Source organism: Opisthocomus hoazin, chromosome Z (assembly GCF_030867145.1).
Source record: "Opisthocomus hoazin isolate bOpiHoa1 chromosome Z, bOpiHoa1.hap1, whole genome shotgun sequence".
NCBI classification, from domain to species: domain Eukaryota; kingdom Metazoa; phylum Chordata; class Aves; order Opisthocomiformes; family Opisthocomidae; genus Opisthocomus; species Opisthocomus hoazin.
In genome coordinates this window covers 80,641,336-80,665,561 of record NC_134454.1, presented here as the reverse complement: position 1 = coordinate 80,665,561, position 24,226 = coordinate 80,641,336, and the positions used below count along the sequence as shown (strand labels likewise).

The window sequence follows — 24,226 nt, the reverse complement described above, 5'->3', positions numbered from 1 at the left end:
ATGTGAGCTACCTAACTTGGAACATCAGTTTGCTTTTATACAATGTATTACTGCACCTGTATAAACTGTAGCAAAGTTTGAAATGTTTTAACTCACAAAGAATGTTCTCTGTTGTAGAAACTCACCTTTGGTTGGCTTATGTTATACATGCTAGAGATTAATAATGATCCCAGTCTTTTCATTCCCTTATGAGAAGATGAGAACATCTTCAGGTTCTCCTACTCATAAAAGAAGATGGAGTAAAAGCTGGATAATTTTTTCATTAAAATAAACAAAAAAGTGTATCAGCTGTGCTGCAACACACTTGCTCTCAAGCAGTCTTACGAAGACTCAATTCTAAAACTTACATAAAAACAGCAATTTGCACAAGATCAATTAATTAAAAAAGAACAGAGATTTAAATTAAACTGAGTGTCTCTAAATAAGCACAGACAATCCCAAAACCAAGTCACGTAGACAGATCAAGCACACCTGTTGTAGAAACAAGTTACAATCCTTTCAGGACTGAGCTGTAGCTCGGATGGACTTTATTCGCTCCCAACTCAGCCAGTTTCAGCTGCAAGAAAAGTGTCTGAATCTTGAAAAACGAACCCCTATACGTACACTCTCGGCCACGGCTGCCTCCTCTTCCCCGTCTGCTGGAACTTCCCCGTCCGCGACTCACTTCTCTGTCCCCTCGTTTTTCTCTGTTCTCTTTGTTTTCTGAACTTTCCTTTCCAAGGCTTTTCTTCTTTCCCCCTACAGTCTCCCAAGAAGTCTATTTGGGTAGAACAGAATTAGATACAAAAGTCAAAAAGGAAGAGACAGCTCTCAGTGCACACTTCTACCTCACACCCCTCCAGTTCATGTGGAAAAAAAAAAGGTATTTGCATAACGTCATGTATGTAATACCTTGCAAACTACACTGATACAAATGGAAACACAGGCTGTATTTCTGGGAAAATGTGAGAAAGAAGCAAGTTTTAGAAGTTAGTTTTTCTTATGGAATGTGAGAATCCCAAATATTTCTGGCTATAATGGACTTGTACTAATTCAAGGAAGCCTAGATACGACCACAACACATAAAATCTGCAGAGCAAGCAATAATTTCCCTCTCATAAATCTAGCAAGGGAGCATGCACAAAGCTATCTTTTTCTCGCAAGGAAATGAAAAAATGCTTATAAGCATCACTGAATAAGAGACTGACGAGAATAAGCACGCTGCCTGAGGGGAAAAAGAAAAAACATTATCCAGACATACTAGAATTCAAACGCCAAGAGACAGAACAGCAGAACAACAACCTGGGAAAACTGAGGCCATGACAAGCAAGACCATCCACTCTTTAACAGCTACAGCTCATCACACAGAGCAAAATACAGGAAAAATTATGTCTAAAGAAGACAAGAGAGCAAGGTCCAAACATCAGGCTATAGCTTTAATATTAAACTCCATCACTAAAATAAACTCAGGGTTCTTAACAGCTCCATAGGAGTATTGTAGGAGTTGAAAATAAAATGACTAAAACACTTCCTTAGAATAGCACAGCACGTCACACATTATGCAATTGCATGGTTAGTCTGTTGAGCCATAGCTGCAAAGCAAAGAAGAAGAAAGGTATTATTTGCAAACCATTAAGATGGCAGATATGTTTATACGTATGTCCACATCTCTAGGAGCTTACGGTAAAGGTATTTAAGCAGGAAAACTGCCTACGCAAATAAGGTGCCATCAACTGTGAAGCACTAAAGCCATGACCTTTAACAGGCACCTGAATCAAACAAAAAAGGTTAGCTACCAGTACTTTTAGATCCTGTCCTACCTCCTCTCAATTCAGACAAAAAGAACTCCAAAGCCCTCATGAGACAGGCAATGACCAGCTATTCCAAGCTGCCTGGCACTGAGAAAACAAACGCTACTGAGAAAGCTAGTAACAAAACAGTTTACAAGTATAAACTCAATGTTTCATAGTCTCCTTTGACAGAATAAGCACCAAGAGAATGGTTACTCTCTCATTTTTTGACATGGTATAGGTGAGAAAGAGGGCTCAGATCACTTCTCGGTTTCACCTCAGGTACAGAAGACTACAACACCATAAGCCAAGTTAGGAAAAGCACAGACAGTGCGGATCAGAAGTACAAAACTGTGTGTTTGAGCAACACCACAGTATTTGTGTGACAGAAAAACAATTCCTCCAGTAACTACCACACGGCTTCACCTGCCATAGCCTGCGCAACTGCATTACACACTGAAACTCTCCGAGAACTTTAGACACACTTCACAGAAGGAAAAATAACTGTTGACAACTCAAGGACCAAGTCTGCACAGTTCAGAATGCACTACCATTTCAGTGACAGGCATGGTGCCAAAAGATCTTTGGCCATTGTAAGAAATACCCAGAACTCGACAATTCCACAAAGCTTAAGAAGCAGCAGCCTCTCCTTAGTAAGTTTTATATGACTTGAGACTAAAAGGACTACTATGAAAGCATCGGGTCCAAGCTTTCCCACAATATAATTTTGAGGAAAGCCTTGAAAAGTTGGGCATGTCTTTTAAGATAGAGGATGCTGCTACCTCTGGGCATGGGAATCCACCACAGACTATCGAAGCTGTCTGTTCTTGTAAGGGAGCTAACTGATTACAATTTCAGCTGACGATGCCTAAGGCAACCTAAATGACAGCTGTAGACCTGACCTTCAAAAATACGGAACTGAAACGTCTTGCTGGCCTGATCTTAGACAGAAAGAATAATAATCTGAAGGGCCACCTTTATTCTACCTTCAAATATTTAGGAAGTAAAACATGGTTGGGCACAAAAATGGATCTTACACCTGTAGGAAGTTACATGAATTAGAATTCTTGGGCAAAGAAACATGCCCTTCTCTACTCTCATCCACGAGTTTCTAACTATCCAAAGCCAGACTGTCACAACTGTTGCCAAGTGAAAAGTCTTTGTAAACAGCATAAAGCCTTACAGATCATATTAAAAAAAAGACAAAACTGGTAGAGTACAAAAGAAATTATAAATAGACATTCTAGCTATCACTCCCTGCTCTTCTAATTCCTCAAATTGCGTAGACACATCTTATTCCAAATGAGGCAAAAAATAAAATTCTAGCCCATCAAAGCAGAGCAAAACTAGGAAAAGAGATTTGGGAATTTGCATTCAAAACTTGCAGTAACTCTGCTTCCAACTTTACATCAAATCTGTAGTTAAACCATTCTGGAGTGTAATGGCCTCAAAACAAGCCCTTCAAGCTGGAGGCCCACAAACTTCCATGAAAAGGGATAAATTTCTTCACGCCCTTCAATTACTACTTCTTCCTCCTCAAGCACACTTTCTCTGTATTTGTTTCAAAGTGGCATTTTTGTCTACAGAAAGCAGTGGGTTCAGGGGGACTTGTCACAAGAGCAGAACATACGGATATGGTGCTTCTGACTGATCACAGAATCACAGAATGGCAGGGGTTGGAAGGGACCTCTGTGGGTCATCTAGTCCAACCCTCCTGCCGAAACAGGGTCACCTACAGCAGGCTGCACAGGACCTTGTCCAGGCGGGTCTTGAATATCTCCAGGGAAGGAGACTCCACAACCTCCCTGGGCAGCCTGTTCCAGTGCTCCGTCACCCTCAGAGGGAAGAAGTTCTTCCTCATGTTCAGACAGAACTTCCTCTGCTTCAGTTTGTGCCCATTGCCCCTTGTCCTGTTGCTGGGCACTACTGAAAAGAGCTTGGCCCCATCCTCCTGACACCCACCCTTTTCAGATATTTGTAAGTACATATTAGGTCCCCTCGCAGCCTTCTCTTCTTCAGGCTGAACAAGCCCAGCTCCCTCAACCTCTCCTCGTAGGAGAGATGCTCCAGTCCCCTCACCATCCTTGTAGCCCTCCGCTGGACTCTCTCCAGTAGCTCCTCATCTTTCTTGAACTGGGGAGCCCAGAACAGGACACAGTACTCCAGATGAGGCCTCACCAGGGCAGTGTGGAGGGGAAGGAGAACCTCCCTCGACCTGCTGGCCACACTCTTCTTGATGCACGCCAGGATCCCATTGGCTTTCTTGGCAGCCAGGGCACACTGCTGGCTCATGCTTAACCTGTCGTCCACCAGGACACCCAGGTCCCTCTCCGCAGAGCTGCTCTCCAGCAGGTCCGCCCCAAGCCTGTACTGATGCATGGGGTTGTTCCTCCCCAGGTGCAGGACCCTGCATTTGCCCTTGCTGAACCTCATCAGGAAGTTTCGTCCATGTCACGATCACTTATAACGATTTGCTAAAGGAAGAAAGCATTTAACATTCTCTATCAACCAGAAAACTATTTGCAATTAGTAAATTACAAATATAGGAAGTACAAGAGAACATAAAACCTGCACAGTACCAAGCGTTCCGATTTGGGCTGGGATTGATTTAACTGTCCTCCCAGTAGCTGCTGTGTTGTGGATTTCATATTAGAAGAACGCTGGTAACACACTGACGGTTTTAGCTGTAGCTAAGAAATCCAGGACTTTTCTCAGTTTCTCATATTCAGTTAATAAGCAGGTGTGCAGGAGCTGGGAGGGAGCACAACGAGGCAGACAGAACAAGCTGGCCAACGGAAATATTCCGCACCACGGACATCACGCTCAGTCTAGTAATGGGGGTTGGCTGGAGGCAAGAATCCTGTTCTTTTTCAATGAGCTCCCGAACTTTTTCAGGAATTCTGCAAAATCTGAGTTCCACAATTGCAGCTTGGGGACTGGCTGCAAACTGGTCATCAGGCAAGTGAGAAAAAAATGTATTGCTTGTTTTGCATATTCTATTGTTATCATTTTCTTTGTTGTCTTACTAAATTGTCGTTATCTCAGCCCAAGAATTTCACTCTTTGTCCATTCTCCCCACCCCACTGCGGGGCAGAAGAGCAAGTGAGCAGCTGCATGGTCCTAGTTGTCAGCTGCTGGGTTAAACCACAACAGCATTTATCGACACCATGATTTAGTCAAGGTGAGATGCTCTCTTTTAGTCTCAACTTGCCAGCTCACTCAGTATTAAATGCTTCAGTCTTTTAGACAACCTCAGCTCTGATAAATGAAAGGGGGATAGAAAAGAAAGTCCCATCAATCAGAACACTATGTGTCCTAGACTGGGCGGGGGACTGTGCGCGCAGCTGAATTTCCTTATTAACAATAAGGCAGATAACAATAACACATCCTGAAAAATCACATGAAATACTGTATGTTCAGAATCAAGAAAGGAAGTCCAGGTTTCTTTCCCAATTTAGATGAGATGGAATCTAGTTTACTCTCTCAGATAAACCGTAAGAAGTCCCTCCAGCAAAAACTTCAACCGCAGCAAGACGTATTTTCCTGATACCTCTTGGGATAAATATCTGCTCTGTGTAACAGTCTAAGTAACATTATTTGTTGTTACATACACATTGTTTAGTCTCCTCTTTCTGTTTTTCAAGGAAGTCATACAAATCTGCAACACAGTGAAAGGAGCAACTACTCGCTGTATCCTCTTCTGCCATCAGTAGCATTGTCAATGCAGCTTTCAGATGTGGAAACCTCCCCCAACTTCAATACCGGCAACATACATCAACAGCAGTTGCAAACTTAAAGTATCTGCCTGCCCTTTAGGTTTATAAGGATTGCCCTCTGTGGCAAACACTTAGGATCAAGTCTCAGGATTGTGGAGGTGCTACTGAGTAACTACAAACCTTACAGCAAAAAACAGGCCTGTGTCAAACAGCACCAAGTTCTGCTGCAGAGTTAAAACTGCTGCATGTAAATGAAAGCCAGAGGACTCTGCAAGAGACTAGCTGAACACCCACAACATTTTCAAGGTTTAGCCTACTTGAATGTATGCATGCAACAGAGAAGCTGCCCTGGTCTCCATTTCCTTCAAAAGGATTTGAATGGACACATGGAAACTGAAAGCTTCCAAAATACGACTTTCCCAATCTCTTGTTTGAAGTAGCGAGGCACAGCAAACAGAAAAAGCAGTTTAATATGAAAGCAAAACCTTACCGTATCTGAACTTCCTTCCAGCAGTATGTTGATTGCTCTGTTCACATCCCCATTACAATCATGCAGTGCCACTATGCACTCATCCTGGTTTTTCCCCGTCACTTCCATAAGCTGGCAGTAAAAGTCAGACATGTTAAAATATCTAAATTATCATAAGAAAATAAGAGTTAGTACCACCACAGATTCCAAAAAAAGTGCATAGCTACTGTGCCAAAGGAAACTAAAATCATAAAGTTATCTGCATTTTACAGATCTGCTTGCGATTCAGAAAAGAGACAGGATGAAACATAAATTACATGGTAATCAAGAAAGCACTCTCTTTCACACCTTTTTTTTTTCCACTTTATGCTTGCAGCAAATGCTGTCATCCCAGAGACTGTAGTGTATGACAGTAAAGATGTAGAAGACCAGGATAGCTCCAGCATCATCCTCTCTCCCTCCCCATCACACATCCCCCTCTCTATCCCAGTGTGTGAGAAAGACATAAGGTAAGCCATGGTAGAGAACAGATCCACCTGGAAAAACACCTAGACTAAGAAAAATGTTATTTTTCAGCCAGATCAGCTCCCTCGACCCATTTCCACATAAGGCCACACAAAAGGTGTAAGTAATGGCTGCTTAAGGAGACCTACTACTGAATACTCCTCTGTGGACCCACGGTGCTCATCCTGAGGAGTGTGGGATGAAAATAACCACAGTCTGTCACGGGACACCCAGCAACATCACCCACAGAAAAAAAACTACATGAGCTAGAAATATATATGCACTGTGTAAAATACTGGAGATTTCTTATGCAGAACTTAATTCTTCCCCTTCCCACCAGCAGACCTACAGACACTATTGATGAGGGTCCTTTTGCTTCAGAAGAACAAAACTTCACTTCTGGCGTGGCAACAGAACAAGTTTGTAAGAAGCACATCAAAAAGCACTTAATGCTTCAAAGAAGGTTTTACAAAGCCAAAGAAATCAAGAAATCTCCTCTGCTGCAATAATGCATTCACGCTAATTCTTCTCTCCTTCTGGGTGTAATCCTAGGTCTGGGAGTTGGGATGTGTTCACTAGGACAAAATCACCGATACCCACAGCACAACAGGCACACAGATTCTCAGCTGTGTTTGAACGAATGGTCTCAGCTATAATTGGGTAACAGAAGCTTAAGAATGTATACCTGAAACTCAGCACACTAGAGGAAACTGTGAGATTTCATTATCACAGTGTAATTCTATCATTTTAATCCACACACAGATCTAGGAGGTCAGGTGTTTTTTTTTTTAATAACACTTCAATTCACGTTTAAACTATGATTACATTTTTCCTTTTCCTGAAAAACAGCCAAGATATTAGCAAACTCAGTTTACACAGGTGACATTTTTCCCACGTGCATGTACATGTGGACAAGCTGAATGCACTCTTTATTCTGACAATCATTAAGCATCAGGACCATATGAGAGAGATACAGTCTGGAAGAGACATCACCAGAGATGACTTTTGGTTTAAAAGGCTTGTCTACAAAGGAAAATACACCAATGTAACCATACAGTCAGAGCTCTATTACCACACAATTTCTTGTAAACAGACTTTACAGTGCAACAAGAACACCTTTTCCTAGTTCAACTTACGTCCATCTGAAAAAGGTTTCATCTAAATCAGAAACAGATGCTTTAGCTCCAAAATGTAAGCCAGCTTTGGAGCACCTTATTGCAGGGCATAAGCACTCTGTACCATAAGAAACATACTTGTTTCACTTTATCTTCAAAATCTGCGTCGTTCTTATCGTAGATCATCTGAGCAAGGCGAATCTGTTCTGCTGTTGCCTGAAAAACGCAAACATCCAATGAAGTACACAAAAGGTAACAACATGTTTTTTAAAAGTATTTCCTAGCACTACTGTATTTTTTTCTCCAGATTCTCAAAAAGAACACACACAACAAGCACAGAGGTGCTATGGGGAAGGGACTAACACCTCCTCTACGCCCATTTTACAGTTGAAAAGTTAGCTGTGAAAGAAGAAATTTCAACACATTCTAATGGGTTTGAACTACAGTTCAAGATTGCCACATAGAAAAGACCACCACATAATAAAACAGAATTTACCACAGAAGCCTACACTTTTATATTATTACTTTTACCTTCATTTAGTTATCTACCACTCCAGAGTTAGAGTTTTATCATAACGAACTGGTAATGCCACTTCTAAATCAACCACATCTCTGATGATTGCCACTCACATCACCTTCCACAACTCTCCCAACAACAACATGACCCTACAGTTTTATGGCCACTTAAAAAGAGACTGAGTCATGCCTCAAGATTTTGCCCGTGAACAGCTGCACTTCTTTTCTTTATAAGCAAATGCTGGTCTCTGAAAACTGCTAAAGGAACTTGCTATTGATGAAATATTTGGTGCTTCTGTAATGTTTCTGGACCACAAATCCATGCTGGCAACTTCTCCAAAAGCTGACAGACTAAAATGGATGGATGCAGATAAGTGCCATAAAACCAAATAGGCTACGGCTGCCCCAGAGAGAAAGCAACTCAAGAACACCAATGTAATATCATAAAGGCCACTCTCCATAGCGTAGCATTTGCAGTCTGCTTGAACTGCACTCCCATGAAAACACCAAAGATAACTACACTGTGTGATCCTGGGCCTAAATTGGTTTCTGGTCAAACAGAACAGGCTTCCCTCTCATACTAGAGAAGGCTGATACCAAAGGGGGCCATGACCCAAAATGAGAGCTGATGTGCTGCGGAAGACTTCTTCACTGAGAAGGGGACCACCTCATCCACTGAAATTCTTGACAGAAAAGATTCATTCTGGGCAGCTGGCTGAATCTCACCTTTCGAAGTCTCACTTCAGGATACCCATGTGAAATACTGTGCCTCAAGAGTTCAGACTTAATCAGCTTCAGACTGCTTTGTTTTTGGAGTTTACCATAAACACAAGCTCTAGGGGAGGTCACCAAGTGTAAACGCTGAGAAGAGTCTAAAAATTACTCCACTGTACACCACCAGCTGCTTATTTTCTGAGCAAGTTACTGCAGCTGTCCCAGCTCCTTGAGGGAAGCGACATTTGCTGTGCTCAGAGGCGGCATTCCAAGACAATTAGTGTTTGTAGCAGAGTTAAGTACTCTGTGCTACTTTACATTTTCAAAGTGTCATACTGACAGCTTCATACTTCAGTCAGTAACACAGAGCAGAGCCTGTTCCGGAATTCCCTGCACCAGCCCTGGTGCCACTCTTCACGAAAGCCTCCCCGTCAGTGCGGTGCTCTATGTGAAGGAGCTCTTTCTTGGTGTTTGCTGAGAGCTCAGCATGTCTGCCGATGTCAGGAATCAAGCCTTGCCAATTCATCTTCTCACTCTGACTTCACCCTCCTCAGGCCACTGCAACTTTTAAGCTAGTGAAGAGATTTCCTTTAAAGGTATCCAGAGTGAAAACATTCAGACAACGTAATTTCTGTAGAGACATGATGGCATATTTGTTCCGAAACAGGACGCCATTAAGATTCATTTTTTCTGTAAACCATTTTTTTTTCAAGTCCACGTTAGAAGACAAAAATACACCAATTTTATAACAATATCAAATGTGTGACAGGATCTTCAGTTTCCCTGTGTAAGCAGAGAGCTCAGAAACGCAAGTAGGTGCAGTATCACTAATATTTATTCCAGTGGATTACACCCATACGGAACTGAAGATTCAAAAGAAAAAAACAACATAAACCCACAATACCTCTTTACTACACAAACACCAAATCTCTGTCACAAAAAGTTTTGGGTTTTTTCCCAGCAAGTGGTGGTTCTTTATTTTTAAGGCACCATCATTACAAGTCACATTGTAGTATCCCACAGAATAGTATCATTAAGTTTTAATTTTGACTAAGAAAATAGTAGCATCTTAAAACAGCTAAAACTTTACTCAACCTTACAAGACATGTTTTCTTTGTGGCATAACAGAGAGAAGGAAATTTTTAACTAACAACTTCGAACTGCCAGGAAACAGAAGTGTGCAAAACACGCAATTAAGTGACAGTAACAGGCCCAGATCTTAGAATAAAATGGTATATTTGTTATCCAGAAGCAATGCAGAAGAACTGCATTGTAATTTCTTAAATAACTTAAATTATGATAAATGTGATATTATGACAACAAAATCCCCATTTGGGAAAGCAACATTATTCTACATTCAGAAAAATGAATCAGTGGTGATTCAACAGTAAAATCCCACACATTTCTGTTGTTCTGTAAAGCACTAAAACATAATTGCTGTATATTTAAATGAGCATCTTTTCCACTCAATTAACCAAACCAGTATCTATTATACAAGAATTAGAATAAGCAGACAAAATGCAGAAAAAGTTCAGTAAGACCTAATGTGTAAAATCAATGAATCACATAGGTTGGGAAGTTCCTCCAGTGATACTCTGTACAACCTCCAACTGAGAGCATGTCCCATCAGAGGAGCTGCTTGGGGCCAGACAGAGATCCCACAACCTCTGTAATCCATGACCATGCTCACTGTAAACAATTTTCTTCCTTTTAACAGCTGGAATTTCCAGTGTTCCAACTTGTGCCCTTGTCTCTCTGAGAAGAGTCTGGCTTCACCTTTTCTATAACCTTTCATGCAGTATCTGCATAGAAGATACGACCTTGCCTTGCCTTCTCAGGGCTGAACAATTCCAGTTCCCTCAGCCATCCCTTATTCATCCTGTGCTCCAGCCTCCCAACCACCTCTGCGGCTCTTCGCTGGACTTGTTCCCATCTGCCAGTGTCTGTCTTGTGCAGGGAATCCAAAACTGGGCAGAGTATTCCACTGCTGTCTTGCAAGTGTCAAAAAAGTGGAAACCATCACTTCCGTCAACCTGCTTGCTGTGCTCCTGCAGCTTTACTTGTTACAAAACAGAAACAAATTCAACTTCATCTGTTGAAAGTCACTTTCTAAATCCACACGTTAGCATGAATCACCACTATGCAAAGCGCTGCAGCACAGGAAGGTAAGAGCTTGAGCTTACATAATTAATACTGTACAAAACAGAACAAGAGCCCCTCCATGTTAAAGATCAGTCTAGAAAAGCATAAGACACAAGTTCCCAGGGGAGCACCTCTAGAATGATGCACTCTGACAGCAGAGAACTGAGGCAATTCTTGAACTGAGTCCAATTTTGAGAAGTACCTGACAAGAGAATAATGAGTTGCCAGGAGCAGAGACATTCTGCGCTCTCCATAACACAGACAAGCACACAACTTAACTACTCTGCTGCTGAGAAGACAATGGGCTAAGAGCTCTATTTCAATCTCATAGATACTCTAATTTTAGTCTGCTAGTGATTGACCATCTTCATTTTACTTTGTGAGGACACTGCACAAGAAGTATAGGATTCTGTGACTTGCAGATATGCTGAATCATGCTGTGGAACACAGCATGCATCTAACAAAGCTTTTCCCACCCACCCAAATTCCTCTATCGACCAGGAATCTTCTAGCATCAGGAGGCTGGCATATGGAAGAGCTGAGATCTGAGGACACTGAGGTCACAGGACAGACATCCTGACACAGTCACAGGCACAGAATTCCTCACTGATGGGAAATGTTGGTGAAGAACACAACGCTCCTTCAGAGACCAGAATATTGGAACAACTTTATGCTGTGCCAGATTACAGAGCAATTAAAGCAAGACACCAAACATAGTCTTCCAAAACAGACCATGATTTTTCCTCCCGTACTGTTGCAGTTTATACTGACTTAAGGAAGAAACGTGTATCATTCCTTGATCACTTTCAGCTCAAAGAAGATTATACAGTGTCACGTACCTGTACTACTTGTTTCTGTGGTTGTGTTGGCTGTGTGGTTGAAATTTGCATTTTATCCCGAGTGCCCCGGGTACGTTCACTGCCCACCGAAGTCATCATATACAGTATATACAAAACAATGTATGTACAAAATAGAAAATCTGGAAGGAAAAGGAAAAAAAAAAAAAGCATGAGTTAAGGAAGGCAGGGTACTGATTCAATACCCAGATAATATATAAAGGCAGTAGCTTGAACTCTTCCTGCCTTTACCATGAAGCCTATACAGAGACTCCTGAACAAGCAGCTTTAATATACTATTATGGGATTTATCACAGTCTTTACAGTAAAGCGGGAAACACAATGGATAAAAAGCAGTTTTGTCAGCTGATAGGGATCTGTCTAGATCTGTACTTCCAGACAACATCTAAATCTCACAGCTTTTCCCAGTTATTTAAAATACAGACTTTTCTATCTGCTACTCTGCTGAAATTTCAGCTCCAGCTGTATCACTCCATAATATCTGTAACACCTGCTGCCTTGTTTTGATGCCTGGAATTTAACTACTCTGGTACCCACTCAGAATGCTAAAGCAAAAATCACATTCACAAACAAGGCAGTCTCTCCCTTCCTATCATCAAACTGCTTTTCTGCACACACATGGAGGTCATGGCCAATGCCCACTCAACTCCTCACCTCTCATTTATAAGAGAAATTACTGATTTTTACCTTTAAATCTAGCATCTGTAGCCAGTATTTTTATTTTGTTCTCCTTCATACTTACAAAAATTATTTACAAAACTACCTATTACCCTGCATTAAACATACCTTTGTTGTACGACAACAAGGAAACGAAAAAGAAAACCAAATCCCTACACACACATCAGTGCTATCCCATTTACGGCAGTCAGCTTTCATTCTTTCATCCTCTAGCATTAAAATTACTTTGAAAGAAGAAATACATTATTCCCCTCATGTTTGTACAGCATCTAACACAAGGCTAATTGATGAGTATGGTTTATAGTAGCTATTATAAGCAGAAACAGATCTCTCAACGGGTCAGAATGGTCACAGCCATTTGCCTGGTTTCTGTCCTCATGACACTGGGAAGTAAAACTTCAAATTTAGGGAACTAAGGACCACCTGCAAGTGGTGCACCTGGGCAGAAGGAGATGTGCAAACAAGCAGCGAAGCACTTTTACTGCAGCCCCAACCTATGAACATGCCTCAGCACGCAACTTGTCAGGGCAGCAGCTTTGGTGCAAGCTGGCTGTCACCGAGTTCCATGCTCAGATGAAAACCGAGCAAACTGCTGTGGGTGCATGGACGAGGATGTGTTCAATACCCAGCTGCTCACCAGCATTCACAAGTAATGGGTACTCAACAATTAAAGTTGCAATGAGATGCCTCAGTTTAAACATTGATTCATGATGCTCAAGCACCTCATCTAGAATCAAAAAGACAATTAACTCCACTATCATCTAAATCTCTTCTTCACTTAGAAATACATTTTTGTTGGCTAAAATTGAACCCCGACACTGAATTTCTTTATGTGCTAGTTAAAGCATTCAATAAAGTCTGAGGAGAAACTATACTTCCACGAACTCTTACATATTTAACAAGAAAAGGCCTGCTCTTACCAGGAACTGACTCTAGTGTGAGCTGAACACTGTGTTTCTCCAGGTTTATGAATATATTCACTGAAGCCAACCTTTTTCCCAGCCTCCTAAAGGAGTCTAACTGCGGGAAATCCTATAATTTGAGACTGAACAGCACTGTCTCATGACCCTGAAAGATCAGCGCGTCCTGTGCCTCCTTTCTCTGTTCTCAGGATGTAAGCTGTTTTCACACATCCAGCTGCAAAAGATCCTGGAGAACAGCAGCTGTGAACTGGCATTTGCAAAGCCACGAATCCAAAGCTGATTGGCTCTAGTCACTATTGTATTAGTACATAAGGTATTCACTTGAGCAATAAAAGGATTTTGATCGAGCACAAGAGTGGGGTCCGTGAAGTCATTCACCACAAATGGCGCCCAAACATGGGTTTTCGAATATGAAGATATTTGGACATAAATATATTTGGATATAAAGATATTTGGACATGAAGATATTCAGAGTTGGAGATTATTACCAGTGGTAAACCGCAGCAGAGACCAAGAGGAGAGACATATGCATGCGTGCGCACACACAAGGGGAGACAAATCACCCTTCGCTGGAACAACTGAGGTGAGCCGCTGCGGATTTGTAAGATGGGACAGTCAGCTACAAAGGAGCAAAAGCTCCATCAAGAGATTTTACCGAGAATTTTGAGAGAACAAAGGTTTGCAGTATCAGTTACAAATTTGGTTAAATTGTTAGTTTGGATAAGAGACTATTGCTCGTGGTACCCTTCCTCAGGTTCATATGATAGCTCGTTGTGGGCAAACGTTGGGGAGGAATTGCAGACAAAAAAGGACTTGCAGCTTGAAGTCCCTGACGAAATCACTGTTACTTGGAAAACAGTTCATACAGCTTTAAATGCTCTAAAACTTGCAGAAACGATCTTACAAGTGTCGGCTGCCCCTCCTCCATTCTCACAAAAGCAGGAACAGACTGGGCTGCAGTCTTTTGAAACATTTAGTCCTGCTTACGATGAAACTCCTAACTCAACACAGAGAATGCAGGGGGTAGATCCACCAGAATCTGACAATCCTTTTGATCCCGGAGAAACAGACACCAAGGACGGACCTGATTTATACCCGCCGCTAACTCCGGTGAAGGTTATGGCAACCCCGCCTCCACAGCAGATGAAATTTTACAGGCACAACGACAAAAATCAGTATCGCATATGTCACTTATTAAGCTCTCCCCTTTTGCTCCTAAAACGCTCCTTTCTGCTCCTACACCCCCTCCTTTGGCTCCTACACAGCCTCTGACTCGTACGGGACCACTGAATGTTGTCGGACGGTCGAACGTATTGTTAGATAAATGTAGGATGAATGCGCTCTGCAAAGGAGATCTTTCTCTCCTTCAAGCTATGCCTGTAGTATGTAAGCCTAACCAAACCCCAAAGTACACTTATTTACCATACGAGGTTATTAGGGAAGTTCAGAAATCCATACAAGAATATGGTCTCCAGGCTTCATTTACTATGAACCTCATACAGGCTATAGGAGAATCTTCTGTCATGATCCCGGCTGACTGGCAATCAATACTTAGAATGGTTCTATCAGCTGCACAATATACTGTCTGGGCATCAGAATATAAGGAACCTGTAATTGTGCAAGTTATGGAGAATATTGCTGCTGGATTAGGTATTAGAGAAAACGAGTTACTGGATCAAGATAATTATGCCATGGGGGAAGTGCAAGCGGTGCTACCAAGAGCAGTATTTACACAAGCCATGGATTTAACTCTCAGGGCCTTGCGAAAGGTGCCAGATCTTGGCTGGCAAGAAATGTCTTTCGTATCAATTCGACAGGGATCTCAGGAACCCTATGTTCAGTTTTTAGATCGGCTACAAACTGCTATTATGAGACAAATTGAACAGGAGGAAGCCGCTGAGATCTTGCTATTTCAGCTTGCAACTGCAAAAGTACAGCAGGGTCCCTCTACAGCAGTCGGCGTACCCGACCTCAGACCAAAGCAGGGTGAATTCCAGCCTAAAGCCGCGCAGTCCCTCCAACGCAGCACAGCCCGCAGCGCCAGCAGTCACCACGTCGGACGGGTCAGCGAACCTTACACCTGCCGGGACACACGGCCCCCCGTGCGCCGCCCCTTCCCACTGAGCCGGCGGGCTCCCCTCCATCGGCAACTGGCGATGCGGCCCGGCCTGGCCCACAAATCCCCCCCGCCCCAAACCCAGCGCGTCCGCCCGGCCCAGCCCAGAAACGGCACAGCCAGAACCGTTTTGCTTACGTTCAAGCCCTTGGTTTGAAAAAGCGTGCACAATTCAATTACTGCAGTAGAATTCCTTGCAGACAAACAGCTGGCATTAGGTCACCTGGTACCATCTACTAGTCCACGGACAACCCCTAGATTTGTCATTCCAAAAAAGTCTGGTAAATAGAGATTATTACAAGATCTGTGGGCTATAAATGCAGTAACGAGCCCAACGGGGCCACTACAGCCTGGTGTCCCTAACCCAGCTATGATCGCAGAAGATTGGCCTCTTTTTGTTATTGATTTAAAGGACTGGGTTTTTACAATTTCTGTGCACCCTGATGATTGTGCTCATTTTGCATTTTCTCTGCCTTCAATTAACAACAGCAAACCCATGCAGCAATATCGCTGGGTCGTTCTGCCCCAAGGCATGATGAATAGCCCCACGATTTGCCAGGTAGTCATGGATGCAGTGCTAAAAGAAGTGCAGCAATCTTTCAATCAGATCTACTTATACCATTATATGGACGACATCGTCCTTGCTGCTGAAACACAAAATGTGCTGCTGACTGCTTTTGCTAAATTAGAGTAGTCATTAAAGATCTACAGGTTACAGACAGCCCCGGAAAAGATGCAGACAGAGCAGCCCTGGAAGTATCTAGGATGGAAACTTTTTACTTCACAAGTGTTCCCACAACCATTGCATATTGTTGATAAGGTCACCACTCTTCATGATTTACAAATATTATTAGGAACAACTAATTGGGTACAACTCCTTTTAGGCATCACAACTGAAGAGTTGTCCCCTTTATTTACCCTGTTGAAAGGGGACTCAGATTTGTTATCTTCCAGGAGATTGACACCAGAAGCAAAAACTGTCTTGCAGAAAGTTTCAGATAAAATCGCAACTCCCTTTGCCTCCAGAATCAACGTCAAGTTACCAATAGATTTGTATATAATTTATGCTTTTTTCCAGCCTTATGCTCTTTTAGGTCAGTGGTGTGTTAACACACAGGAGTTGAAGACTCTGGAATGTATCTTTTTGTCTCATATGCCCATGAAAACATTCACCACAAAGGCAGACATGATCATGTCCTTAATAGCACAAGGTCGGAATCGCTGTCAGCAATTGACAGGACGTGATCCTGACACTATTTACCTGCTGCTGGCTACAGATGACTTTGTGGTATTAAACAGGGAATCCTTATTGCTGCAAGCCGCTCTAGGTGATTATTTAAATGAGACACATTATACCCTTCCACAACATAAGCTGTTACATTCCCTCTCTCAAATTCCATTGCAGCCAAAGAACCGATGTGTTCCTGCTCCTATTAAAGGAGCACAAACAGTGTTTCTGGACGGATCAGGGAAAACACACAAAGCTGTAGTTGTGTGGAAACAAACAGATTCGTCAGATTGGGAATCATCTATTTTAACCGTTGAAGGACCCACACAAGTTGTTGAACTATCAGCGGCCTTGCACGCCTTTGAATTGTTTTCAGCTGAACCACTCAGTGTTGTCGCAGATTCTGCATGTTGTGGGTATTGTTCAACGCATTGAAGATGCAGTGATAAAAGAGGTCAATAACAAACAACTTTTTTCCTTGCTATTGAAATTAGCTACACTACTTAAAAATTGTGTACACGTATATTTCATAATGCATATACGGTCACATACCACACTACCAGGACCAATAACTGAAGGAAATGCTGTAGCAGATAACTTGACAATGGCAGCAGTACTGCCTCATAGTTTTGATCAAGCCCGATTATCTCACGACTTCTTTCATCAAAATGCCTCTTCCTTGAATAAACAATTTGCTTTGTCCTGAAAGCAAGCCACAGAAATTGTTCGTGCATGCCCTGATTGTCAACATATTACACCCGTATCATCATATACAGGAGTGAAGCCTCATGGTTTATAAACTAGTGAGTTGTGGCAGAGTGATGTTACACATTCTGAGCATCAGTTATTTGCAACAGCAGCTGACCACCAATTCAGGATGGTCCCTCCATTTGTGGCTCAACCAAAGGTATGGTAGAAAGAATTTGGGAAATTGCAATGGACAGGTCCTGTAGAACTAATAATGTGGGGAAGAGGGTACGTGTGTGCTCTTCTTTCAACAGGCCCTCGATGGTTACCAGCAAAATATGTGAAACCATATCATGAGCTGAAAGAACTTAACGCAGAATCCGATGCCAGAGATGACCACGCTCACTCTCAGGGAGCAGCCTTTGACGTGGAAGCAGAAGAGATCCACTTTGGATAATCCTATTACACAGGGAAAACTGAAAAAATTACAGCAAACGCAAGTACTCTGATGGCTGCAGTGGGTGCACCACCCACTTCGATTAATACATTGCTTGCATATTTGGCAATTATCTTCCACAATAGCTTTTGTACAACGAAGCGATCTTGGAGGACACGGTATACGTGATTTTACAACTGAGTTTGCACAAGAGCAAAGGTCAACTAGCAGACACCGTGAGGAAAAGTATGAACCTTCATCTGAGGGCTCCCGACAACTGCCCAGAGGTGCCAATAGACATGTACAAAGGATATTAGTATACACATATATTAAAAAAAAGGGGAAATGATAAGCACTTCTCAGAAATGTAATGATTATGTATGTTAACATGTCATAAATATCTAGTAGTAGTGTCTTTTCCGTACACACATTTGGGTAGAACTATCCCATGTGCGTCCAGTACTGCAGTAAAGAATGCCTGCTTTCTACAACTCCAAAATTAAGTTTTAGAGAGTTAATTATTTTGCTGCTTTCCAATAACAGATTTTGGCACCCCAGATAGCACCCTGCTCCTGAACCTCAATAATCCGAGGGATCGCAGGACCTCCAGCCGGCACCGAGAGATTCTCGAGGAGAACCTCCGATCCCTGGACCGAGAAGTTCTGAGCAAGGACCATCAATTAGGTAAAGGCATTCTTCTAGTATTGTTTCTTGTTGCCTGCCTGTTGGTTGTAGTGAAAGCTTCACAGCATTGGGCTATATCCCTGGGGAGAAGGGAAAGTACCCTTCCTAAAACAGAACTAAAAAGATAGTACTCTTTCTGAAACTGAGGCTCGGGAATTTGTCTGTTAAATGTTATGAATATTATCGTAAGTCTGTCTATTTGCAATATTTGGACTTATGCTGAAAACTGTGTGCTTGTGCATGTGCAGTCGCAACTGATTGTGTGGTTTTATGTGTTTGTTGTCATAGTGTTTGTATTTCTGTGTTCTGATGGATTTATTTGGTTTCTGTGATCTAACGGATTTGTCTGGACTAAGTAACTGCCTTTGCGTCTTCGGTTTGGTGAGTTCTGCAGGTATTGATTATTTCTGGTTTTTAACTTTGGATTGCTGTATCTGGATTCTGATTTCTCGGGGCTGCGGAAGCATTTGATGCAACAGGGAATAGATGGGCTGAAGTTTGCAGATTTATGCTTTTATGTACATTGATTTTAGCTTATATAGTTAATGAGTTATACCTTTAGATACATTGATCTTAGCCTAGGTGATTAATACAGATAGCCAATACTAACTGTTATGGATGTTTGTATGTGTGATGAGTATACCTATAACCCAAGTGCAAATTTAGTGAGCTTATATCTTTGATCCACCATTACTTCGACTCCTGACATGGTGGAATGCATCCTCTCTGATTGGCAATAATGATATGTTGTGGTCAGGCGGTGCTTGGATCCCACCATCCACACAGAAAGAAAATTGGATGCAAGTAAATCAGCCTACACCCATATGTTAGGTAACAGATTTGCCATCAATATGTATCATTCTCAGGTTAATTTGATCTTTCTTTACAGCCAGCAGGTTATGGTATGCACTTCACATCTCTATGTCTTCTATTACCATTTGTGTTCTTATGTCTGTCTTTACTATTGTAGTTTGTGTGGGCCTCCGAGAAATTGGTAGCAAGCTGAAGGCCGAATTATGTCAGATCTTATCATCAACAGTGTCCGGCTAAACAAAAAAGGGGGAGATGCGGGAAATCCTATAATTTGAGACTGAACAGCACTGTCTCATGACCCTGAAAGATCAGCGCGTCCTGTGCCTCCTTTCTCTGTTCTCAGGATGTAAGCTGTTTTCACACATCCAGCTGCAAAAGATCCTGGAAAACAGCAACTGTGAACTGGCATTTGCAAAGCCACGAATCCAAAGCTGACTGGCTCTAGTCACTGTTGTATTAGTACATAAGCTATTCACTTGAGCAATAAAAGGATTTTGATCGAGCACAAGAGTGGGGTCCGTGAAGTCATTCGCCACATCTAGCTTTGTTGTCTTTTAAGCCCCGGAACACACAGGCCTTGAGAGCTCTGCACTTGACACCGTAAAAGCCACGTACAGTCAGAACAGAGGTTATTTGAACTCATGACAGCATGTTCCATAGAAAGCAAATGGAAAGACTCTGAACAGCAAGTTCAACGTGTATCACTGACTACCTGGTCACAGCTATCCACTGATACCTTAAACACATCCGGGACAGCCTTCAGTTTAGTTTGCAGTAAAAGTTACTCTTACTCATTGTGTTAAAATCTGCTTCATAACCCTTGCTGACAGGACTGTCTATGTCACAAAACTAACCTAATTTTATATACACTAATAATGACCTTTGTGTTGGGTTGTTGTGTTTTCTTTTTTAAGTATCAGTCAGCTGACCACGATTTGAACCCAGCACCATGAGCAATGAGAAAAAGCCCTGAAGAGAGAACATGACAGAGAGCACTAACCTCTTTGAAAGACAAGCTAATCGTTTCAAATATGGCTGTCTGGAATTAGGCCATTGTGACTTACGCTATGTTGAGAAATTGTAACTACACTGGGTCTTAATTTGTTCATAATTTCTGAATTAAGAACATGTTTACACAGATTCTGGTTACTAGAAATGCTGACATTCATTTCAATACTGATTTCTCTACTTCCACCAAAGCTACTCAAAATAGAGACCCATGTTTGGGACACGATGGCCGTGCACACATGTTAAAACAGCAATTTTTCTATTCGTTTGTCAAGCACACACTGAGTTACCACCTACACTTCTGACAGTTAGGCAACCTACGGTACCTTCAGACCATTGTGTCTTTTCTCCCTCTCCTAACATGTATTTTACAGTGTCTCTGTGCCACCACTGTTTAAGCTGTGTTTGTTTTTCAGGATGAAAGGATACTTTCAGGAAAAAGGCAGGCACACAAATGTTTCAAACACTACTGAGGGATGAAAAGACACAGCAAGATCAGCCTGCCGGTGGGATCAGAGACAACCAACCTGAACAGTATAACGGGATCTTTAAAGAACATCCTCATCTTGCTGACTGTGCAGCCCAAGAGCAGCACAATTTGTCAACAGGTCCAGAGCAGAAAACCAGCAAAGGCGATGGCCCCCTTCTGCTAGCGGTATGGGACTTGCACTTGCTTCGGACAAGCGGGGAAACACCACCTCAGCTTGACATTCCCCATCAAGCCAACACGGACATGTTACAATCTCTCTCACACACAACCCTGTCTTCTTAAAAGCACAAGTGGCAGCTTGATACAAAGAGAGCTTTCAAAATAAAGCTATTTCACTCTCCCTTAGTTGGCTCCCACTATCTACAGGCAGTGTCCAGACACAGCAACCCGGCGCGCATGAGGAGCGGCTGAAGGGCTCTGCTCCACCGCTGACGATGCACCGAGCAAGGAAACACCGCACCTCCCTGGCACGGGCATGCTGTCACCGCCCCGGGCTGAGGCTTTGCGCCCTACCACACCTACTCTTCAGAGCACCAAAGCAGCAGGCAGAAGGGAGGCAGATAGCCATTGCCTTCAAATTACCATAGTGACCACGATTTTGAGCATTAAATTGGATATTATTAATTAATGAGGTGGGGTTGAACAAGAACACTTCCTTGCTCACAAAGCAGCTTCTTATTCTCTCAAATTCCTCATATTAAAGTCTGTTTGGCAGGCTGTTGTCATAGCAATGAGTAGGATATCACAAACTGATGAACTTTATTCTAACTGCAGATCAAATGAAGAAAGAAGACTTGAGATTGAGAGGAAGACAACTCTTAATTAAAATCTATTTAATCAAGATAAAAAAAATATTCAGGCAAGCAGAGGTTTCAGTTTCCATGTCAGGGTCTGGTTCAGTACAAAAGTCCCTCATCAACAGTTCACACTTGACCTTGTAGACACATTGCAACTTCAGTAAGCAGCCAAAACAGTTGTATTTTGAAGAAATAGATACACATTAAACGAAACAGATCCCTGGAGCACTAGCAAAAAAGGAGGAGAAAGCATTAGAGACTGGACTTCCCAATGCTGTTGTGTAAAGAAAGCAGTCACACTTTCACAACAATAAAAAACAAGATGCACAAGATTGCTATAAACCTTTTTTTTTCACTGATGTAATCTAGTACGTCCAGAGGAAGATTGTCTTTACTTCTACTTTAAAAACAAACAAAAAACCACACACACAAAACAAAATAAAAAACCCTTGATCTGTAGTTAAGAAAATTGTTCACTTTAAGTATGTTTAGCTTCTCAAGCTCTAAGGAATTCAAATTTTAGCACTTCCTCATAAAGCAAATAGACTTAAAAATGGAAAGCAACAGAGGCATTTAAGAGGAAAATCATCCCAAATCTCAAGGTTTTGTTTGTTTTAGTGTTTCTCTCTGTACAGCACGTTTAGCCCAAGGACCTACATTACAGCAGCAGATATAGTATTGCATAATAAGCCTTCAGACTGTTGATAGAATGGCAACAATTATTCTAGTTTCCAAAAGCAGCACTGAAGTACTGGTACCTCAACACCCAACTTTCCTAAAGCGATCAAATCCCTCCCCCTCCCAAAGTCTCCATACAAGTCTTATTCAACCTATTTAGTTGGGTTTTTGCTTTGGATTTTAGAAGGAAAAGAGGAAGGCAAAGAATCAAAGAGTAACTGAATGCATATCAACAGAAAAAGCAGGATTTTAAAGCTATCATAATGCATTCTTTGATCTTTTCTTCAACAGTCCTTTGGGCAGAAATATAGCCCTTTTAGACTCCAAGAAGTCAGAAAAGTTAAGAGATACACAGAATACAAATTGAGTTGACAAGGTTGCAAGCCTCAAAAGACACAATAAATCTGTTGCTGAACTTACAGGGACAGACCATGCACAGCAATACCACCTGACTTTCAAGAAACCTTCTGAAGTCAAATGTCCATTTCCATCAGCTGATCAAATGGTGCAGTTTCAATTCTTTTCCTGAGGCTATCTCAAGAAAGCTGTTTTCTTGACTCTCTGGACAGGGAGCTGCGATAAATAACACTGAAGAAATCTCTGCGAACACCTTGAAAGTGTGATTGCTTTTTTATACTCTAAATCCCTAGCTACTCAGTCAAGGATTTCTCACAATGACAGGGCTGGGAAAAGGCTGCAGGACATTGCCTCATGATGGCATGACTACTGTACATGTACAATGAGTCTAGATTTTACTGCTACAGCAGTAGCGTAACATGAGCGTGAGGAAAAAGAGTGGAGGAAAAAAAAGTATGTCTGCAAAGCATCGATGCAACACATTTGCCTCAAGTGCTCTTGTCTAAAGGTCTCACTACCTTTATTACTGCTTGAAAGAGGAAAAGTTTGCAAGAGTCAGATGTTCCTCGTCAGCAATGCTGATTAATCAGTGCCTGTACTGCCCCAAGCCAACAATATTGAACCTGAGCTTATGGATCCTGGAAGGATTCACACCTCATCTTACAATCTTCTATGGTAAATAGCAAAAATATTGATGTCCAGGAATAGACCTGCATCACTGGCAGAACACCACAGGAGAGAGATATTGTACTATCTGTATGCTCTCATGTTTTACCAAGAAAAGAGGATTGCTGGGAGTGGCTGGAGTACCAGCACAAAGACACATTATGACACACACTTCCAGTCGTGTTAGCAAAGCATACCGAATAAAAAAGTGAATACTCTTACCCACTTTTTTTAAAACTCACTGACTTGATAATTGAAATTACTGTTCTGACAAGTCAATTTATACTTAGCTAAGAACATACCCCTATCTACAGAAATCAGTAGCTTCTCGTTACCAGAAAAAAAAAAAAAAAAAAATTCATTTCAAGGATTAGTATTCCTAAGGAAGTGCTATACAAAGGAAGACAAAGGAATATACAAATAGGTCTTACAAACAGAAGAAAAGACAGCATTGTCTTGGAAGAGAAAGAAGTGTTCATCTTTAAAAGACCGGAGTTAAGCATTGGCTGGTCAGGTATCCAGAGCCCCTCTCAAAAGCATGACGTGGAAGGGGGACTGAACAGTGCATGTTTCCTACTATAGAGCAGGTTTCAATCATGACAGTTAATATCATTGTTTTTAAAAATATTCTAACTTCACAATATCTATCTTTGCTCTTATCCCAGGGTCTCTGCTCAAGTGACATGTTTTACATATTGGTATATACTGGTGATTATCCTAGCTTTAATCAAAATCTGCCAACTACACCAAATAAACATTGAGCAGACTTGTCCTCATCATTTCTTTATAAATATTCAAACTTCAGAAGCAAGTGCCCTTATCCATACAGAAATTTCTAGAGGAATCTGAATTTCCCAACATTC

The 24,226-nt window shown here is 41.8% G+C and overlaps 1 protein-coding gene across 6 annotated transcripts in view; it reads right to left on the bottom strand.

Annotated features, from left to right (window-relative positions):
• The window catches only part of UBAP2 (ubiquitin associated protein 2), a 176,361-nt gene that overhangs the window by 134,687 nt on the left and 17,448 nt on the right, over nucleotides 1–24,226 (bottom strand). For all 6 annotated transcript variants that reach the window (XM_075447220.1, XM_075447224.1, XM_075447221.1 and 3 more), the window contains exons 2-5: nucleotides 11,785–11,924; nucleotides 7,712–7,789; nucleotides 5,976–6,086; nucleotides 604–757 (exon numbers count right to left, since the gene is read on the bottom strand). In XM_075447220.1, coding sequence (XP_075303335.1) covers nucleotides 604–757; nucleotides 5,976–6,086; nucleotides 7,712–7,789; nucleotides 11,785–11,883 — 442 coding nt within the window. In that variant the 5' untranslated portion in view covers nucleotides 11,884–11,924. The remainder of the gene's footprint in view (nucleotides 1–603; nucleotides 758–5,975; nucleotides 6,087–7,711; nucleotides 7,790–11,784; nucleotides 11,925–24,226) is intronic.